General features: G+C 37.8%; 1 protein-coding gene across 1 annotated transcript in view; it reads left to right on the forward strand.

Annotated features, from left to right (window-relative positions):
- Positions 1 to 16,555, forward strand: part of CAMKMT (calmodulin-lysine N-methyltransferase) — a 245,010-nt gene that overhangs the window by 193,935 nt on the left and 34,520 nt on the right. The window contains exons 4-7 of the mRNA XM_054168402.1: positions 4,699 to 4,759; positions 7,681 to 7,735; positions 8,787 to 8,850; positions 13,979 to 14,045. Of these exons, the coding sequence (XP_054024377.1) occupies positions 4,699 to 4,759; positions 7,681 to 7,735; positions 8,787 to 8,850; positions 13,979 to 14,045 (247 nt within the window). The remainder of the gene's footprint in view (positions 1 to 4,698; positions 4,760 to 7,680; positions 7,736 to 8,786; positions 8,851 to 13,978; positions 14,046 to 16,555) is intronic.

Raw genomic sequence — 16,555 nt, forward strand, 5'->3', positions numbered from 1 at the left:
GAATTCTCTAATAACAGGATGTTCTTAAAGAACTCCACATCAAATCTCAGTATTTGTGTGTCAGTATTCTTTAAAATTCGTGGTAAAAACCCATAGAGGAGAGACAATAGTTGTTCTTTTTGTATTTATTTTTAAATCCTGGATAATTTATTTATACAGAAATTTTTCTCTTACATTATACAGTGTTCATCATTATTAGATTTGATGCAGCAGTAAGACAGGTTTTGTGTTGCTTTTGACTATTGTTGCTCTACCTGACTGTTAAAACAAAAATCCTCAAAAGGCTGCCTACACATGATTTACTCCACACGGGCTGAAGGTTGCTTTAAGGAGCTGTTGTGCCATGGCTAGTGTAGAAGGATCTGATGCTTCCCATTAGAAAGCACTATGAAAGTAATAAAACCATTTACACTTTTTGTTAGTGTTGTTCCTTTTGAGGAATAGTTTGAATGCTCTCTACAACTACCTGAAAGGGGGTTGTAGACAGGCAGAGGTTGGTCTCTTCTCCCAGGCAATCAGTACCAGAACAAGAGGACACAGTCTCAGGCTGCACCAGGGGAGGTTTAGGCTGGAGGTTAGGAGGAAGTTTTACACAGAGAGAGTGATTGCCCATTGAAATGGGCTGCCCGGGGAGGTGGTGGAGTCACCATCACTGGAGGTGTTCAGGAGGAGACTTGATAGGGTGCTTGGTTGCATGGTTTAGTTGGTCGGGTGGTGTTGGATGATAGGTTGGACACGATGATCTTGAAGGTCTCTTCCAAGATGGTTTATTCTATTCGAATATCTTTTTTTTTTTTTTGCTACATCACACCTCATGCTGTGTTAGGACGACTAAGGGTTTTTTCTTGGCCTTCCCATAATTCCATTCTGCATGTCTAAGTAGTTTAATCTGTCTCTATCTCCTAGTTGGATTCCTAGTGTGCAAAACTGGGAGAATAGAAATTGATTATTTCAGGGTCTTGTGAGGTAGACTCCATCACTGCGGTGGGATTTAGTGATATGGTGGTAAGTGCTGTAGAAATGTTTGCATTTTGTATGTCTCTGTATATACAGGACTTCTCCATCCATCATGTTTTTCTACCCCTACTGCTGTAGCAAGTTTCATGAAGCTGTCTGCAAGTAGACATCATTGCTCTTACGGCACATTTGTAGTGGATCTCTAGCTCCATCCTAATGGTGAAAGGGTACCTGCCAAGAGTCAAAATGCAGACAGGCACTCCTCTCTGAACGCTGTCTCCTGTGTCTTCAGACATGCCAAATCACAGTCCTTCTTGAGGCTCTCCTGGAAATACAAACACACCTTCCGTGTTTCAGTAGAGATTCCAGTGTTTTCTGGCATCTATTTTCTGTTTTCACATCATAGTTATCAAACTGTTAGAGAGGTTTAAAACCTCTAGTAAATGTCAGAAAATATTTATTTTTGTATAAAGAAACTCTTGCTTCTCTCTGTTTCTTTGTACAGTTTTTCATGTCCTCTGTCTAGGACTTGTAGTATATTTATCGCCTTTTAAATATGTGCACCATTTGAGGGGCTTTTGATATTCTTTTGCGTATGCATGTGTAAATAATTGACTTCCATGTGTAAGCAGTTGCACATGCAAATAGGTACCCATCCAGTGCTGTGTATTTATAATCCAATTCATAATACAAAATTGCAATAATGTTATTTTACATATTCTAAGTGTATTTGTGGGGAACTTAATCCATATCCATATGTATATGTTTGCAGGAAATAAATGGTGCTTTTCACAACCTAGTGGTAGTTGTTAACTTGGGAATCACTGCATTTCTGCATTACAACTGTCTGGTTTGTAGAAGAAGCAGAACTATCTTATACTTGCAACTTCAAAATGTAGGTCATTCTGTTGGTGAATGTAGGTCAGAGTGAAGGGGAAGAAGACAGAATGCAAACTCCTCCACATGGATCTTTAAGCTTATCCCTGTTTTGAAGGTAAAGAGGCTTACCTACCTGTTCAAGCACGAGAAGTTTTTCCTTTTACTAAAATTAACACAGATATTCTGGCTTCTGGCTTCTTGGCTTAGCTGGAAGCTCTGTGTGCTTCCACACTTGAGACCTGTGTTTGTGAAAGACCTCCTGACTCCTCTTTTTTAGCTGCCAGCCATTTATATCATTGCTCAGGTGATACTTCCTTCTCTGTGGGGGAGGGGTGTGGGGAGGGGAGTCGTGTGCATCTCCAGCATCTCCCTAAAGATGAGCATTGTCTTTCCAATGGTGCTTTACCCTTCTCTCAGCGCAGAGCTACCTGATAAACCTGCAGTTTCATCCAGTATCAACATTGTAATGGTAGCAGGGGAAAGAATGGTGACCCTCGTAAAAAATTTAGTGACACCATTAAAAGTGCCCTTGCAATAACAACCACAAAAAAGCGAGAGACATCTGACTGAGGGTACCGAAACTCAAATGTTGAAGAATTTCTCTACAGTTGACAAGCATTTTTGAAACTCACTCAGGCTAAAAGTTTGCCATCAAAAGATTTAGGCTTTTTGTGTTTGTGGGTGTAGAGGATTTTTTTTGTAATGTGAGATATAAGTATTATAAATTGCATTAAATTAGCCATGTCTTCACTAAGTATTAAAAAAGCACTTTTATTGCTTGAGTATACACCAGTCACTGCAAACGGAAACATTCTTTATATTATACACTAAAATATTGAAACGGTTATTATATTTATTGCAAAATCTGTCATTTTAGTGTATTTCAATGCTCAAAAGCATTGAAAATGCTCAAAAGGAAGATGGCAAATCCTGTACAATTCTTAGTGTCTGTTTCACTGAAGAATGGGTAGTCGTGTGTGAATATTTTATTTTAACCCTTAGCAACTCTCAAGAAAATTGCACATTTGCAAACACCTAATCAGCCACAGCTGTCATACACAGGACAAATACCACCACTGATTTACTGCTCTTGTCATACAGACGAATTGTCACTATTGTTTGTTTGTTTGTTTGTTTTCCTGTAAGATATTTCTCGTGCAAAAGTGACATTCCAAGTCTTGGCCAAACCCTGTCTGAGCTTTTCCTGATCAACATGGAGACAACATATTCATAAATTTTCCTTATTTCTCACCATGAGTAAGGGTAGTTCAGAATACTTACTGGATGGAAAAGAAGAATTTTGTGTTTGATAGAGTCAGGATTTAGGTGATTCCAAAGAAAGACAGTTTCTCTCCCAGACTACTTCTTCTATTAAATGTATTGTGATGCTTTTTAAATCTCAAGAAAGAAAATTCATTTTAAATGGTCTAAAGGATGCATATGCTTAGTGAGCTGCACAGTTTATCTGTCTCAAAATACCTAAAGGATGTTCCCACATTTGTTTTTAAGTTTACTGAAAGCACTGAAGTGTCTGTAGTTCATAATATTAAACTTCTGTCATGTTAATTCATAATGCTCTTTGTTGTGTGGGGAGGCTAACCCTTGTTTTCACCTGTAGATAGACATGTGATTTTATGGGTTTTTTCCCATTGCTAAGCAACAACAGATGGAAAGCACATACAACCATATACACATTCGGGCTCCCTTTACTTTGGGAAGCTGACTCAGTTGCCTCAGTACAAATCTAGTTTTCCCAGGCACCCTCTAGCAATGGAGACTTGTGCCCACAGGAGCGCATGCAAGCCATGCAGGATCTGTGCTGCCCTCTCTGTGGCCCACAGAATCTCAGATGTTCAAATGAGGTGGGAAGCAGACGAAACAGCAAGTTTCATGAGTCAGTGGTGTTGAGAGGGTAAATTTGCATGGATGCCCCCAAGTATTTGCCAAGCTTGGCAATGACCATTCCGAGTTTTATGATGGATGCTTATAAAGTCGTAAATTGAACACAGAGTAGGTGAAAAAAGTACAATTACTCCTGTCTATTCCCATACTAGGGGCCCTCAGATGAAAATTATGGGGAGGCAATTACAAAACAAGAGACAGGAGATATTCCTTTATACAGCATGGTAAAACTGTGATGCTTCCTGCCAGAAGACATTGCAGCTAATGAAAGCTTACCAGAGTCCACAAAACAGCTAGAAAAATCTTTTGATGACTGTTAAACAGACCTCACCACTTGTATCTCCCCTCCTCCTCAGGAACTTCTTGAGCCACAACTAGAAATCATGCTGCATTGTTGCTCTAGTCCTATATTTTTCCTGAGCATGTGTTGGTGTTGATGGTCAGTGCTCCTTACAGTTAGACTGATGCCTGACCTAACAAACCCTTCAGAGAAAAGGACCTAAATACAAATGAACTGGGAAAAAATGAAGTGTAGAGGACAGCTACCGAAAAAGAAGATGACTTCTGCCCACTGTTAGACTACAAAGAAAGGTGGGCCTCTCATCTGGCCCATTAAAAACAGTTTGATATTTGTACAAATGCCCAAATGTCGGAAGCTTCATAGAATGACATTTTATATAACTTGTAAAGTTTTGACAACTGTAGGTGTAACTAGAGACATAGGTACATTTCTAACCATTAGTCAGGATGAAGTAGATGAAATTTCCAGATCTAATGCTTAAATCAGAAGTCTTCCCTCAAAATATTTATTTGTGTCCTTATTCCCTGGTGTTATGGCAAATTTAGAAACTTAAACAGTTGGTATAGGTCTGCAAATGGGGGTATGTATTAAAATACTATTTTGAACAACAACAAAAAAAAAGAGACTGTGTTAAGGAGACAAATATCTGTGTTTTACAGGTCTCTGGCCATCTGAAGAAGTGCTGGCTTACTACTGCCTAAAGCACAGTGAAATATTCAGGTACAGAGTTAAACGTAAAAAGATATTTTCCAATCTGCTAGTTGTATTGTATCTGCATGGTAAAGATTGATATGATTTAAGTCTTCAGATTAAATTTAAAGTGTTCAAGGTGAATGCACGTTGCTCTTAACAAAGAATCCCGAGCTGCCTTTGGGTACTAATATTGCACAGCAAGCTTTCTGCTATATGTCAAAGACTTTTGATTTCCACTCAAGGCGTTTTATTTCACTTTGATTTTTGCGAAACAAAAGTGAAGCTCCAATCGATCGGTACTCATTGTGAAGGTCAGGAAAAATAAAAGACGTTCTTTAAACCAACATCTCTTGCAGAAACAAGCAAAAATATTGCCTGATAAATACATAATAATCACTGCATATAGCAATGGAGAAATTTGCCCCTGTTTTTAAGTGTTATGATACAATTTTGAGACACCTACACTTCATTTTTTGGGTGTTTTTTTATCATTTTCTGAAGATGTTGAAGTCAGTTATCAAGGCTCAAATAGGAATGCCTAAAAATAGAATCCATCCTGCATGTTCTTTCGTTCCCCTCGAGTATACAGTACTTTGCACTTGGAAATCCTTGAAGTTTCATTGTCCAGAGGATGAATGGTGTCCAAGAAAAGATGTTTGAAGGCATAACTTGTGTTCTGAGTGAGAGTGCAAGGCTAATGCCAAGTAAACCAGTTTGGAGTATAGAGGATCCCTTGTTTTGTGCACATGCAGTGTTGGTAAAATAGGTTAAGACCAAGCTCTAAGTCCCTGCCCCTTGTACCAAAGCCGAACGTGTATCAGTTGTGAGCTGGTTCCTGTAACTTGCTCAGACTCTACAATCTGAAGTCAAAGACCCAGCACCAAGGCATGCCCTGGTTTCTAAAGCCTCAGTTATGCTCTATCTACCACCTGAATGAAACCCAGCCCATTAGAGGAGGCAGCTATCATACATAATCTGCTAGCCACTGCTCTATTCTCCAAGTCTAGCCAGGCACTGCATTGTGTGACTTACGCTGCACTAGTGGTGTCCCTGTAGCTCTTTGCTGTGGCTCGTACACTCTGCTTGTTCTCAGAGGCTCTTCACAGCAAACCTCCCTCTGCTGCTTACTAAAAGGGTGTTTGCCTGCCATGGGTATGCAAGCCTGGATATTCAGAGACAGCAATCAGTCAAACTTCCATGCAGGAAATGGGCAGTTTCAAGTCCTGATCTCCCATGACTATGCCCTCTCAACATTACTCACACTTTGTTTTCATTCTCATTGATAAATGTCACTAAATGTTGCCTGAGTCAGTCATTTGATTTTTAAAAATTTGCTAATAAGGGAACTTGTGCTGAAATTTGTTATTTATCTGCATAAATACATATGCATGTGTATATATATATGCTTTTATATTATGTACATACAAATTTGATTAAAAGTGCACAAAAAATCCTACTTTGGATACTTCCTGTGTTTACTGCGATAAGTATGACTCTTATAAGGCATTAAGTGCCTTCTAAATCTTATATGTATATACTTTTAAGATGTTTGCATCTAAGGTTTATAAAAATAAAAATGTATGTGATGAATAACCTGTAATTATTCTATTTAAACCACAAACTGTGAATTTCCCACATCTGTTTTATATTCTCCTTGGGCTCGTTCCCCCAGACTGTGTCCATCTTTTGTCTCATTTCTGTTAAATGGCATAACTAGGCTTTTTTCAAATAAAATGTATGGAGTGTATCCAGTCAGTGATCATTAGTATACAGTCATACAGCCTAGTCTGCTGGCCTCAGCAAACAAAATAATCAGCATCTCTATACTGATACTGATGGTCTTGCTAAATACTTGTCAAGGGAGTAAGGAGATAAACATAAATGTAGATTTTCAAATGTTGGCGTTTTAGGAGAGAAGAAATGGTTCACCAAAAAACCCCAAACATCTGTTTCACTGAAATTCCATTTTCTGCCTGTCAAAAATGAGTCAATGGGGATGTTTCTGCCAGCTGCAACAGTTGCTGTGGATTTAGCTATAAAGCAGCATGTTCCTAAACTGAGACTCTGCCTTGCCCTAGACGCCACTTCACGCAGTTTCAGCGTGGGGTCAGCATCCCTCCCTCCTCCCCTCCTGGGGCAAGCCATGGCTCTGGAGGACATTCTTTATGGCTCCCCCTGCAAGCTCCTATCCAGCGCGCTGTGTGCCAAATTATATTTCACATGCACATCTTAATAACAGCACAGTATGGTCTAAGTTAAAAGCAGCCTTTTAGACCACGTATTCAGCCTTCGGCTCAGGCTGGGTTTAGGCTCTTGACACCAACTTCGTTTAGTTTTCTATGGCTTAACTGTTTGCTGTTCCCAGCATTGTTCATAACAGCATTGTTTGTAGGTCACTTGCAGTTTTAAGTGCTAATTGAAGGATCAGATTTCTTCGTGTGTAATTGTTAGGTGGTACATAGCTTGTTTTAAAACTTCTCTCTTTTTAATACTGACAGGCTTTTAGGCATAACTATATGGAGAGATATAGAAATAATATTAATGTCCCCATTTACTTCTCTAACTGTTTTTGCAAGAATGAATGTGGATTAACATTGTTATCCTTTCCTAACAATTATCTTTCGCTACTCTATCTAGTTTAGTTCTAAAAGACAGAGCCATTGACAAGGGAAAAAAGGGAACCTTCTCAGATTTTTCAGCTCAGTGGTGGTAATGTTGCACTGAACACTAATGAGGGAACCCCCACTGGTTTGCCTGCTTTGTGACTTTTCTATTTCATAATTATTTTTAAAACGCAAAACGACATGAGGTAGCCCAGTCATGTCTCTACAACTTCCTGGTAGCTCAGTTCTTACTGCAGATGGCAATTTGTTCTTGTAACATATATGTCTCTCTGACCATTTTCATCTAATTTGTATGGGTTCTACCATTTCCTTTCTCTCTTTCAGGGACCTTGCTGTGTGTGAGCTAGGGGGTGGCATGACATGCTTGGCTGGGCTCATGGTAGGTCTTTTCTCAATTCCAATCCCATTCAGAGGAAGAAACAAAAGGAAAAATGTTCCAGTGCCTCCAACTGCTGGGTCAGAGAACTGTCAACAGCCTCAGCTGCAGTCAAGCTGCAGAGTCTTGAGAGACCTTCTAGACTGACTTGCTTTCGTATCATATTGATTTTATGGTTGCCTCGATGAGCAGAAACATTTTACCTCCGCGCAGTCAATATCTCTTGTTGTGACATTCCAGGCCACGTACGGTCTGTCTTTCACTGCCATAGCCGAAGCCTTTTTTTTTTTCAGATTATAGTCCCATTTGCTAAGATACAGGAATAGCCTGGCGAATCACAGTTGGAGCACCATGATATAGCTGCTAATGTTTTGCCTGCATTATTACACCAACAAACATGATCCAGAGCTCTCGGTAATTAGATTCTTTTGAATTAGATTGGCCATTCAGGAGAGTCGTTCACCATTCTCTGGGTTCTGAGTCATGTATTCAGGAGATATTATGTAGCAGTGCAGTGCATTAGACAAGTTTTTATGTCTCTACAAATAAAAGCATATTGTTACACTGATTGGCATTTGACAAACCTGTCGCTCTTATACAATGTGTCGAGGTTACAGCCCAATGTGCGAGCATGTCAAAGCTCACAAAAAAATTACCCTTACAAAGCCATCTGCCTGCAATGCAAAGTTATATGAAGGGCATCAGGCAGTCAGACAGAAGCAAGCTGAAAGGCAGAGTGACAGCCTTGTATGATGGCTCTACTAGATAAACAGAAGCCCGCAAATGAAAGCCTCTCAGAATACCATCATCCGCTGTCACAATGCAATTACGGAACAGAATGATAGCAAGATAGAGGCTCCCGCAAATGGAATGATAAAAGTATTGACTGATTTGATTGAATGATTAAAATAATGCAGACATAAAATGAAAAAAGATTGAAGATTGTTACAGAGAAATAGGTGAGGAAGCATGATACTGAAGGCTTGTCACTCCTGTCTTCACTTCCACACAGACAAGCATATTTGCTCATTGTTTGCTGTGCTCTTTTTTTCAGGTTGCTATTTCTGCAGATGTCAAAGAAGTTCTGTTAACTGATGGAAATGAAAAGGCCATCAAAAGTATCCTTATTCAGATAGAAAACTGGTTTGTTGTGCTCGTTCCTTTTTACTGGCTGAGTAACAATCAATATAAAGACAGACAGCATGGAGTATATTAAGAAAACATCCCCACATAAGTAATTAAAAAACAGTTGTAGAATATCTTGAACAGATCTACAGCTTCCCCCACAATAAATGCCACATTTTATTCTTTTAATTAAAAATGTAAGTATTGGTATAGAGCAAGTACAATAGCAAATATTTGTCTTATGGTCGTGTGCTGAAAGATCCCTGTGTGTATGCTGCACATTGCAGGAGGTGTAGCAGTGAATCAAATCATTCGCTCCCCTCAAAATAATCGTTTTGCAGAACTAGATTTTTTAAAATCTTTTGTTGTTGTTGTTGTTTGTTTTTACTTTCAACTGCTAGCCTCTTAAAATATACCCAGTGTTTGTATGGTGTTATGGCTTTCCCAGTATATATTGAAATGCACGGTTTCATTGTTGCTGCTAAGTTATAACTGCCTACAAATTGCCTATTTAATGTGCTTAATGAATTATCAATTTATCATTATTTCTCTTGATGTAAGATTGTAAAAGTTCTCCATCCCTTGTAGGAAGTATTTTATTATATTTCTTAGATTAGAATAAATTGCTATTATGCCCTCTTAACATGAACATGTAGTTCAGAAAATTGAACTGGACTTTGACTAAGCAAGAGAACGAGTGAGCATAATTTGTGGCCACATTAAAGATCATCACAGAAGAAGAACAGATATATACAGTGAATACTAATAGCCCTTAGAAATTGAGAGTGAAAAAAGGGAGATATCTATTTGCTTTTGTTCCTTGGTAATCTTTCCATTTGCATTTTAAGGCAGGCTAGTTTTTCAGGTTGTGGCCACTGCATCATCAGAGTTATTTAGATTTGAGTTTCGGATGTATTTGACAATTAACAAAATGAGTACTTAGTGAAAAAAAAAAAAAAAGTTAAACTAATTTGTGGTTTTAAAAAAAATTGGGGTCGCTGGTGACTGTTTAAACAGGAGACGTTGCAGCCCAATATTATTAGTTACTACCTTTATAAAAGATTTTCTCTGAGGTAACTGAGGTAACTGCAGTTGCTTACAACGTTTTAACAAATTTGTGCTAAAATCAGCCAATCCTACATCATGTCTCCTTGTTCTTGACAATGCAAGTTCCCAGTTGTGTTACAGGTATTTTTGTGTTGTTACATTCTGGTCTGTTATATTCATGTTTCAAGGGAGAATTACTCATTATGCTGTGATTTTTATTAACCACCACCCCAGCCAATCCTTTTTTTCTATGTCATTATGAAAATAAAAAATGTGGGAGAAATGAAGTGTTTCAAAACTAGCCTCACAGAGCAAACTGAGGTTTTTTTTAGAAACACACGTCTTTATCAAAAGGTCATTTTACCCACAAGAAGCTTCAGGTGAATTCAGTAATCACCAACTCAGCAAACAGCTTGCATAGCAGATTCCATAAGCATAGCTGAACTTTTTTGAAATCGAGAAGTCTTCTGTAGGAAGGAAAACTGGTGAGTGTTAAAAAGCATTTGCTCACTATTTGGAATTAAACAAATTAAAGTGCTTTTATTCCTGAAAAAGATACTGTTAATGTAATCTAATTATCACACCTTAGTTTTTCACAGTGTGTTTTACAAATACCTTTTCTTTCCAAAAGTCTTACAAGAAGTCTTCATCTGTATTCACTCAGCGAATCCCTTTCAGAGAGCTGATTGGTGGAAGCCTCTAACAGGAATGTATTTTTCTTTTTTTAACATTTGGTGCTCTGAAGGCTCAGCATTCAAAGTGCCTTTGTTGCACTGGATTTTACAATGGCCTTAATATTAGCAGGGTGCCAAAGTGGAGAGAACTAAGAACTTTACGGTGTAGGTAGCATGTATCCTTCAAAGTGCTCACAATAAAACTTATGTTGCATTTGCTGTGTTTTAAGGACTTCGGTAGTAATTTTATGATCTGCCTTATGGTAATTTTCCTTTGCATTCTTCTCTGTAGTGACTAGCTGTAACAGAAGTTTAGGCTAAATTTAGATCTGTTTCAGCCACATCAGACTCACTGGAATCAATATTTTCAGTGTAATTGGAGATAACGTTTGACCCCACGTGCCACAAACTACAGATGATGCATTTCTGCTAATTTTTGTCGTCACTGGTGGTATTTTTTAATCGTTTCTTGCACTGAATTAACGTGGAATAAAATACTGTTTTCTTTTCTAGATTCTGCTTTCAGGAATAGTTAATACCTAGTATTATGCTTTTTACGTAGGTATTCTAGATTAAAATAATCTTGTTTAGAAATTACTGTTTACGTCTTGCCTTTAAATTCCTCGCGAAGCTGAAATTACATGCCAGTCATACTATAATATCCAAAAATTACTTTCCAAAAAGTAAAAGTGGTTGTCAACCCAAAAAAAAAAAAAGGAAAAAAATAAAATAAAATCACTGTCAGAAGCCAGGAAATCACCAAGCAAGCCTGCTAATTATTCTTAATGGGCAAGATGAGCACATTAAGAAACAAATGAATACATCAGTGAAATGTAATTGAAAATCGACCTGGCAATAGTGCATTGCATCTGAGAATCTGCCTTTGTGTTATCATCATCATCATAATTATTGTTGGTTTTGTTGTTGTTATTGCTATTCAGTCAGCGTAACTAACAGCTCTGCTTTGTGGAGTCTCACGCTTTTGAGGATTTGATTTTTCTTCTAATTTTTTGACATTCTTCATATTATTCTCCACTTCATGCTGCCACATCGAGGATTCGCGGTGGCTGTCTTCAACATCTATACGTGTTGTTGGAATGTTGCAAGTTAAAATAATTAATGAGTATATTCATTTCAAATCGCTGATGTTATTTTAACCATTTTACGGTGAAATATATAGCTAAATTTGTTATTAATCAGTGGTCTTACACATGAGGTTCATGAAGGTTTTAAATAGGATATTGTAGTTTCAGTTACTAGACCTTTTAAAACCCTTCACTCTCACTCCTTTTGCTCTTCATGGGCAATATTAAATTGACAAACAGATCATTTATTGTAAAATCAATAAGTTAAAGAGAGGTGCTATTGCTCTGACGGCTTCTTTCAAAACTTTCTCATTGTTTTAATGTGCTTTATCTAAGCTCTCCAATGAACATTTAATGAAAGAATTACAAAGGAAAAATATATACTTCAAATAAATAATAAAGACATACATAGGTAAAGTTATCTGACTCATCCCCCTATGTAATTTTGGTGATATGCATTCAGATACAAGCCTTGCATCTTAGATGGTATCTGTGATGTAGCCAGTCATGAATATGACGCTCTGCTTCCCCAAAACACTGAAAGATTCTATGCTCAGATCAACATGTCCAAATCCAAGGATGAGGCTAATTTTTAGTAAAAATTGTCTGGAGACAGTTGTCTAGAGAGACTGTGTACCTTCTATCTTAGCTCTGTTTCACACTGCACTGGTAATTTGAACTACTCTCTGAAAGCATCAATAATACAAAATATTGTTGCAGTGCACTATAGTGGCCATTAAAATATCATGTATGGATCTTTGGAAATCCTTGGAAATCTAGGTTAGAAAGGACATGTTCAGCCTGGATGCCTGAAGACGTGGGCTCATAAATTATTTTTAAAAGTTGGTGTTAACATGTTTACAACAATTATTAATTTTGCTCAGTGCAATGTAGCTAATTTAGAATAGAAGAGACAAGAATAGAATAGAATAGAACAGAACTAACCAAGTTGGAAAAGACCTTCGAGATCATCAAGTCTAATTTATCACCCAACACCATCTAATCAACTAAACCACGGCACCAAGTGCCTCATCCAGTCTCCTCTTAAACACCTCCAGTGATGGTGACTCCACCACCTACCTGGGCAGCACATTCCAATTTATCAATACTATTACTACTGCCTCTACTTAAAAATATCATTCTTTGCTCATGGAATTGCTCATGCCTTCCTTCTACTTCACAGATACAGACTAATGATTACTACTTCTCATTTCATATTGTGGAAAAGATTTAAAAGATTTACAATTAGAGAGATTTGTTTAAACCAGTTTTCTGTTGTTCCGTTTGTAGTTTATGGCTTCATGAAATATCAGTTGTCTTTTCTTTTCACATTGTTTGGGTAGAGGCTTTCCTAATACAAATTTTCTTAAATAGGCAATGTGTTAGGAAGGCAAATTTATGTGATTTTAGCAAAGCAAATAAAAAGATACATCAGTAATATTTTAAATTAGCCTGATACTAGTGCTTGGTTTTCTTTTAAGAGCACATGCAGAGAATTCAACATATTTTGTGCTCCTAGAAACCTTCTCCTAATTGTATCTTAAGAAAGAGGGATCACTGACGTGTTTAACAAAAATATACCTTAAATATATTCTTTTAATTTTAGATTGATTTGTTCAAATACATATGGATTCACACTGAAAAACCTTTACTATTCTCATAGATTTTGATTACTCGCTACACCTTTTCATTCCAATGACTCCTCAGTAACCACAAATGACTAATTATGAAGGTTAGCTTTCTACATATAGATAACTGGGCACAGGTTCTCTTAAACCTTTTCAATGACAGTTTTGGCCTGCCTGAATGGCCACGCAAATTTGTGACCTGTTCTTCCAATCCGAAGCTGGGACGTGAGTCTAAAGCACTGTTGCAGTGCCTGTGGGGAAGGAAAATTATTTGCTGCTATATATTGTCTTTTATGGTGGTTCCAAAACTTTCTCAAGAAAGCACATGGAGTAGGAACTCCCTTGTCTACTGGTTATGGTGCTCCCATTACATGTTGAATTTTACCCAGACTGAGCCAGGAACAAAGGTATGTGTCTTGCAGCAGGACAGGTACTCAAAACCCATAAACCTCCAAAATCTCAGCACTGAGATCAACTGATACAGTCAAAAGCAGAATGGGTATATATGACTGATGTGCTGGAGCAGAAATGTAAATTACCAACTTAGTACAGGTTAATGAAGTCCAAAGAAACAAAAGACATTATGAAAGTATTAAAAAGCGGGGGGTTGGGGGTGGTGGGATGCATTTTTTATTGTTTTTATTACTGCTCTAGATTTGCAGTTAATTCTTAATGAATACACTACAGATGTAAGTGAGATCGTCACAAGAAACCAAAATGCAGGAGTATTTAAGGCTCAGAAAGTTTCAAGCTGGTAAGATTCTATTCAACTGCTTTTCTGGAAATACGTTTTAATGTAAATGTGAAATGTATGCAGAAGTGTGAAAATGTGAGCTGTATTGCTGGTGCTGGCACAGATGTATATACAGCATAAATAGGGAAGTGATGCAAGACAGACATTTCAAAGTGTTTAAAAATACTGTACATGCTTTCCACATACTGTAAGATTAATCTTGGTGATTTAACCTCTCCCTTCTCTTTTTGTTCATATACATTATGTCTCTTGAAGCTGTGGTTTAGTGCGTGGTTGAAATTTGGCTGCTTCAGACTCAACATTACCCATTGTGCTGAATATGAGACTTGGAATGAACGTACCTATATCATTGCCAGTTTTCATTTTAAATACCTCTGAGAATTCAGGGTGACACCAAATCCCATTTGCCCCTAAAGCAGATGTTGTTGGAGCATCCATGGGAGGTTTTTCGGTTGTCCTGTGTACAGTCAGTGTTGTGTTGTCATCTGTGAGGACAAATGGGGAGCATTGGAGCCATTCTGGGAACCTTCTCTCGCTATGTCCTAAGGAGCAGGGCTTACTCAGTGTTTTTCTCATGGTGCATCAGCTCTGTTGTCTCTGAGGTAACCCTGAAGGCTTGTTTCAGATGGTCTTGCAAGCCTTTCATGACGCACCCTGTAACAGGTGGTGCCACTGAAGTTATTTTATCTATTTCCTTGAAGCATCTCTAGGTACAGTAGCTGGAAGCACTTTGTTTTCTTGTAGTGTTCTAAAAGTAAACTGTAAAGTAATGTCTGTGATATAGGGTTAACAATTTGGACGTGCCTAAAGATGGCACCTTAGGGCAAATAGTACGCTCTTATTTGTGTGTATCATAGTATCATAGTATCGGTCAGGGTTGGAAGGGACCACAAGGATTATCTAGTTCCAACCCCCTGCCATGGGCAGGGACACCCCACATTAGATCAGGCTGGCCAGAGCCTCATCCAGCCTGGTCTTAAACACCTCCAGGAATGGGGCCTCAGCCACCTTCCTGGACAACCCATTCCAGGGCTTCACCACTGTCATGGTGAAGAACCTCCTCATGTCCAGCCTGTGTCTAAATCTCCTCTTTTGTTGATAACTCTCATTCCATAAGTGCTCTCAGTCTAAAAGTGACAAAAATTGAAGCTGAAAAAGGGATGAGAAAGGCAATGTTACAACAGAATAAGCTTATTTACATAGAGAGTAAAACCCTTATCATTTTAATGGCTATCATTTACATCATTCATCTATATGCTTTGTAGCCATTCCATATAGAGAAGTGAGCACTTAGGGTTAGAAAAAATCTGCCTTCATTAGTGTGTGCATGCATATAACTTAGAGATATATTTCTGCATCCTAATAAGTGCCTGCCAAGTAGACAAAGGCCACATGGGCCATAGGAATGGTCTTACAGGTTCCATGTGTCAAAGACTTCCTGTGAGCAGCCTCAGATGCTCATCCCTGCTTATGAGAGGCTCTATGGTATTGTCCATCCAGAAGCTTAGATTTTGTAGATTTCCAGTTGCCTTCTACTGGGTAAGAGATTTCAGATTTCATCCCTTGTCAAGGCTTCAAACCTAGTCTTTTAGATATCAATCAAAAGCACATTTTCTATCCTGTCCTCATTTACATTTATCTAATGCTTAAGGTCATTTGTGATCATTTGAGTGTATTTCAGCATATGGAATCAGTGAATAATAGATTTCAACCTCATGCTGTGAAGAAAGATTGTGTTTTTACAAGACATGTTGTTTACTGGGTGTTAATAATCACTAATTAATAAACATATCTAGACATCATAAAAATGTTGCATTTTAAGGAGTAAAAATGTCAAGTGTTTAACTTGAGTGCACTAGCATTTGGGGCCTTATTTGCATTAAAAAATGAAATTAAAAAATGAAGTGAAGTTTTATATTGAGACGTAAGGCTCATTAAAATAAACACAATTTGATCTTTAGTTCTGCATTCTTCAGGCTTTTGCAGATTTGTTTTAACAGTGTAGTTTTATGGAAAATATTCAAATGGCTCTCTAATCATAAAAATAATGATCATCTTGCATTTCTCTATCTTATACATGGTAAAAGTTCCTTTCTCCTGTCAACATTAAAGTTATGCTTTGGGTAGCTATTACAGAAGTGCTAATGGATAGATCAATCCTTCATATTCAGTGATGAAAACAATAATAAAATTTATCTGATCACTTCTCAGGGCCTTGAAGAAACTGAAGAACTAATGTAAGATCTGAAATATTACCATAACCCTGATTCATTTTTCCTAAACCAGAAGCCTTTGTTCTATAATTATAAGGGGGGAGGGGGTAGCAGGGGGAATAAAAATGTGGTGTTTTGTAGGGAAGGAAGAATGCAACACTGGTATGCAAAGTGACATTAGGTGACTTCTTTTACATTGAACAGAGCTTACAGGTGAATGAATATAGTGGTAGGGTCACTGAATCTGGAGAAAGCATCTAACATCATTTAAACAATGTCCAGCCTTGCAACTTTCCA

Source organism: Dryobates pubescens, chromosome 16 (assembly GCF_014839835.1).
Source record: "Dryobates pubescens isolate bDryPub1 chromosome 16, bDryPub1.pri, whole genome shotgun sequence".
Classification (NCBI taxonomy): domain Eukaryota; kingdom Metazoa; phylum Chordata; class Aves; order Piciformes; family Picidae; genus Dryobates; species Dryobates pubescens.